Source organism: Phalaenopsis equestris, unplaced genomic scaffold, assembly GCF_001263595.1.
Source record: "Phalaenopsis equestris unplaced genomic scaffold, ASM126359v1 Scaffold200201, whole genome shotgun sequence".
Taxonomy (NCBI): Eukaryota; Viridiplantae; Streptophyta; class Magnoliopsida; order Asparagales; family Orchidaceae; genus Phalaenopsis; species Phalaenopsis equestris.
Window position 1 is genome coordinate 1 of NW_018220038.1, and position 5692 is coordinate 5692.

A 5692-nucleotide genomic window follows, 5' to 3' on the forward strand; every position below is an offset into this window, starting at 1 on the left:
TCGGCGAAGATGAACACCAGAAGCCCTTTTTTGGAGTTGAAAAAGGTCAGTTTTTTTTTTTTTTTTGTGCTATTTTTTTATGGTGAAGTGTGGCGTATTTCTTGTTTATTGGTGAAGATTCAGCGAAGCGAATCAGTTTTTTTTTTTGTTTTTTGTTTTGGATTGTTTTCAGTATTTCAGTTTGATTTTTCATTTTTGCGCTTTGATCTTTAACTGGTTTAAAGTTTGGTTATTTATGGAAGAAACAGTGGAAGAACTGAAGGTAAGAAAATATAATACAATATTAATGGAAAAAAAATAGGAAAAAAAGAAAAAACCTTAAGTTCCATTAATCTATATATTAACTTTTTATTCCGAGCAGCGAACAGAGGAGCCGCGAACAGAGTGCAAAATAACATTTTTTTTTCTTAATTTGATGTTTAATGATGAAGCATAATTTGATGCAAACAAGACAGCTAGGGAACTTCAAAAATATTTTTTTATAGATTTTTACCAACTAATTTAGTTAGCTTCTCCACTTAGGCTTCATTTGAGGCAGTGTCACCGATCAACAATTTTTTTTTAAAAGCCAAATTCCTCGAATTGGAGGAGGCCAGCTGTGATCTAAAACGGTGAAAATCCATCTCTCTTTTGAAACGAAAATTTTTGCAGGCATCAACATTCACTTCAGCCGAACGGAACTTCACCAACGCCTAAAAACCAAATTTTTCTCACAACATAAATAATTTACTCAAAAATTAAGGCCAAAATCTAATCAGAATTTCAAGATAACATCTCATTGTAAAATAAGATTGGGCCAAACTCAGTGTGTTAGATAGATAACATCAAAAATCCATTATTTTAATAACAGTGCAACATTAATAACATTGGAGCAAGCAAGTGGTGCGTATGTTTTCAATTAAAGAAACCACCAAAAGACTTTGTATATCATATTTTTTTCATTAGTGCTCCCCCTTGTCTTCTCCATTAAAGTTACAGAAGAAAACAAAGAAAACTCCAAAACGGAATCTGAAGAGAACAGCACAGATGGCTCATGTCAAAGCTCTCCAAGAGGAGTTTTAGAGATTCCTACCTCAAGCATTCATTCTGACACTGCAAGCAGCAACGATTCTTCTTCCTCCATTGATAGATCTCTGAGTCCTGAAGGGACTGTGCTAGAATGTCACAGCTCACAATGGAGGAATCTGATCGGCGGGCTGTTGCAGAGGAAGAAGAGAAACATCATGAGGCTGTCGACCTTCCCGCCGGCCATGAAAGCTTCGTGCTTGGAGAGGAAGTGCTTGGGAATGTTTCAGAGCGGTGAAGAACAACCCAAGGGAGGATTAGTTCAGCTGGAGATTCCGATGAGGAAGCCATGTTGGAGGAATTTCGACCTGCAGGAGCTTGTGGCGGCTACTGATAACTTCAGTCATGGTAAATTCTTGTAAATTTGATTTATATTAAGTTTCAGTAGAATTTCTGTTGAATTAGGATGTAAATTTGAGTTTTTTTTTGGTGCAAAGTTTGTTTTTGGGGTAAAATCAAGTTAGTTTAAGGCTATTTTAGTTGATGTTGATAGAAATATGGAAGATTTTGCATTACATACCACTTAGCTCACATATGTTTACATATCTATTCTAATACCAAAGCTTCAATTTTTACATACATGCCATCTTACCTAAACAAAAAATGGTGTATTTAACCAAAAATAAATAAATAAAGTTAAGTAGTATTTTTGATGTGATATGAAAGATTTCAGTGGTTTAAATGTAAAAAAATAAAGTTTAGGTATTAGATATGGAAATACATGAGAATTGAATGGTATGTTTATAAATGACCCTAGAAATTAATGATGACATCTAATAAATTTACCATTTTTCAAAGCATTTTTTTTACTGAATTCAAGCAAACAATTTAGCCCTTATGTCATTGTTTAATTTCTTCATGAATCTACCGAATATAAAAGCAGTTAATTTGGTTGTATTTATTTAACAGGATGCTTTTTATATATATTTTCTTAACCAAACTATAGTCTTATTTCATCAGTCTTTGAAAGTTGTTACTAATCACATAAATAATATAAAAAGCTGATAGCTTTTTAGCTCTTAATCCTCTGATTACTTAATTTAATTATTTTAACACTATGACTGTTTTTGGCTTTGGATGCATACAGTACACAGATTGAGCCATTCAACACTTTTCTTTGTTTACTTATGAGTGGTTGAGTGACATAAAACTTGTCCTGTCTCTCCTAAAAATGCTCATCTCATGATGTTACATACATTTTTTTAATTTAAGCAGCTGTAAATATCACTAATTACACTTTTCTTGATCAAGGTAAAATATATATAAAAAAATTTAGCTGGCACTTAAACAAACTTACTAAGAAGATGATATAAAGGTGCTTCCATTCCAATCATCATATCACAAGCTCAGTTGGTGTCCTCTTAAGGAAAAAATATAGGGAAGATTTACATACATATCACTTAATTGCTTTGCATTTACATATCTTACACCTAACCTTCAATTTTTGCATCTATGCCGCCTTACCTATGCATGAAAATGTGTATTTCACTTTTTAAAAGTTAAAATGACGTTATTTTGATGTAATATGAAAGGTTGGAGTGTGTAAATGTAAATAAGTACAATTTGGATGTTAGATATGTAAGCACACAAGAAATGAATGGTATATATGTAAATGCCCATAAAAAGTAAAAGAAAAAATGAAAAAAAAAAAGAGCTTTTTTGAATAGTTTATTTGAACATTCTCATATTTTAAATTTTCTGTCTTGTTTAGTATATTTACTTAGACATGTGCCAAGGTGTTATAATTATTCAGGGGCATATCAACTTTTAGTACTGTTTCTAACAAAATCATAAATTACATTTTAAATTTATTTTAAAGTATGGTACCCTCTTCTCAGTGTTACACAACATGGTAGTTCTCCTTCTTTTAACTTCTGTTAAATGGAGACTCTGATCTTGTTTTGATAAATTTAAGGGGCATTTACATACATACCGCCAAAACCCTATATGTTTACACAACTAACAATGAAATTTTACATTTTGCATTCATACAGTAATCCTAGTCTCTTATATCACATTGAAGATATCAATACTTTAACTTTTAATAAAGTGGAATATACATATTTTCATGTAAAAATTAAAGTTTAGGCCTTAGATATGTAAGCAAGTAAATCTTTTAAATTTTATTGTGCTGCCTTGACTCACTTGAAGTGGTCTTTCAATCTGTTTTTTAAACATAAACATGCATAAATTTAATTTTTTTTTTAATCTCTATGTTGATGTGTAGTATTTCTAGATATAAATTCATTATGAAAATTTATTTTTATGAATATTTTTGGTTTCTTTTTTATTTCTAGATCAACTAAGGGGGTGATTTATTTATTTAATTACATCAAGATATTTTTGTTATTTATTATATTCAATTTGTGCTTTTTTGATAACCAAATTATGTCAATATTATCAATTTTATCTTAAAAATGAATTATATGTTTTTCTGTGGGCTTTTTATTACAAAAAGGGGATTTACATACATACCTTGCATTTCAGCGGATTTGCGTGTCTGACCCTGAAACTTTGATGTCTACTTATATACTTATATAACAATGTATAGTCATAATTGCATCAAAATACATGCATGAAAATGCATGTTTTACTTTAAAAAACATCAATGCTATTGATAATTTTTATGTGATGTTAAAGATTTAGTTGTGTTTTAAACTTCAAAAAAAACTAAAGATTATGTGTTAGATATGTAAATACATACAAAACATGGCATATGTTTGCAAATCCCATTAAAAAATATCTAAACTTATTGTACTTATTTTTAAATTTAAATGTATTAATTTCATTGTGATTGCACATTCTTGCTTTGTTTGGTTTAAATGTCTATTTTATTTTCCTTCTTGTGTTACACCTTACAAAACATAAGATTTATCTAATTTTCTTCTATGTTGACAATTTATTTATTTATTTATTTGCAAACTTAACAGAGAATTTAATTGGAAAGGGAGGGCATGCAGAGGTGTACAAAGGCCGTCTCCCTGACGGCCAATTCGTGGCCGTCAAGAGGTTAACTAAGAAGGAGAAAGAAGAAGAGAGAACCGGTGATTTCTTATCGGAGCTCGGAATCATTGCCCATGTGACTCACCCAAATGCTGCACAACTAGTGGGATTTGGTGTTGAGGGTGGCTTGCATATGGTTCTCCAATTCTCTCCGCATGGAAGCTTGGCTTCCGTACTTCACGGTATATTTTTTCAGTAAAGTATTAAAATAGTCCCTGATTATCTACATAGGACAATTTTAGTCACAATAGTCTATAAAATTGTCAAATTAGTACTCAAACTTTCTTAATGGGGGCTAAAATAGTCCTCCGTGGTGACTATATATAAGGCCATATGGAAAGAGTCTAAGGACTAAATTAACACTTTTATAGACTCTGGAGCTAGCCATTTTCAAAGAGTTGGGGAATTATTTTGACAGTTTTCTCTTTTTAGTAACTTGGTTCTCCTCTTTGCGCTTTTACTGAGATAGATAGCCTTTTATTATCTGTTCTTGTCTAGTCATAGTTTAATCAGACCTTAGAATGAGAAAATTCTAATTGACATAGCGAACTTGAGAATCTTTGAATTGAATAACACATTCTGAGTCTTAACTCATAGGGTATGGTCTACTGGTTTAAGCCAGTTGAGTCGAGCTTCAACTACTAGCTTGAGCTTGACTAATTAATTGAGTTTACGTTCAAACTTGAGCGTAATTCTATTAGATTAAGTAGGCTCATGATTGACTTCTTTCTCATGAAAGAGATATCAGCTTTTCTAATAAAACGATGAAAGGAATGGCAATGTATAGGATAGATGATAGGAAACCACTTGAAAAGGGGAAAATAAAAGTACATTTATGTTATTTCTTAACAAATTGGTCTTTTTAAACCATTCAATCTAGTTACTTTCAAATGTATTTTAAATTTATATTTGTTAAGTTTTGTGATGAGGTGAGCCTAGGCGATTAAGCAGAGCTCGAGATAGCTCCACTCAATTATAGCCTTAGTCCAGCCTAAGAGCGCAATATTAGGTAGTCTTTATCGTGACATGGAGGTCGAGATTATAAGTTTTATTTACTTATAAGTGTGTCTCAGGCTCTATTTAGTACAAATATGTCGATGTGATGATGCTTAATAAAATAAGTTCACCTTACTCTCATATAGTAATATAAACTACTCTATAACTTGTTACGGGGGATGCGAAAACCAAATTGAGATATTTGAAGCAAAACTTAGAATAAAAGTGCACAAAACAAGAAAACACAGAAAACGTCAAGATTTAATATTGAAAACCCTGAGAACGGAAAAAAATTATAAAACCACACTACGCTAAGAAATTCACTATGAAGAAAATGAGAAGAATTATCTTATATTACACCACACTCGAAGCTCTCCGCATTTTAGAACTTAAAAACTCTATTCTTCTCCCTCAAATAGAAGAACTTCTACACACAAGGAATTGAAATCGACACTCAAGGAAGCCAAAACATAAAGTGAAAATTGCCTTTGTTCGGTTACTGGCATCGGGACACCGCGATATTGCGCTGTGATGCTACAATGGGTGCGTTACCAGGGGCATTGTAATGTCACGCTCTCGGGTTCTGAATCTGGCGCGGTGCAGCATTGGGGTGTAGCAACTGGGGGCG

The 5692-nt window shown here is 32.1% G+C and overlaps 1 protein-coding gene across 1 annotated transcript; it reads left to right on the top strand.

Moving 5' to 3' along the window:
* The first annotated feature begins 6 nt into the window (after positions 1 to 6).
* On the top strand, positions 7 to 4869 carry LOC110035835 (receptor-like cytosolic serine/threonine-protein kinase RBK1). Its single transcript, XM_020740144.1, has 3 exons — positions 7 to 45; positions 973 to 1413; positions 3996 to 4869. The coding sequence occupies exons 2-3, from the start codon at positions 1224 to 1226 to the stop codon at positions 4265 to 4267; spliced, it is 462 nt and encodes a 153-aa protein (XP_020595803.1). The 5' UTR covers positions 7 to 45; positions 973 to 1223; the 3' UTR covers positions 4268 to 4869.
* The last annotated feature ends 823 nt before the right edge of the window (positions 4870 to 5692 follow it).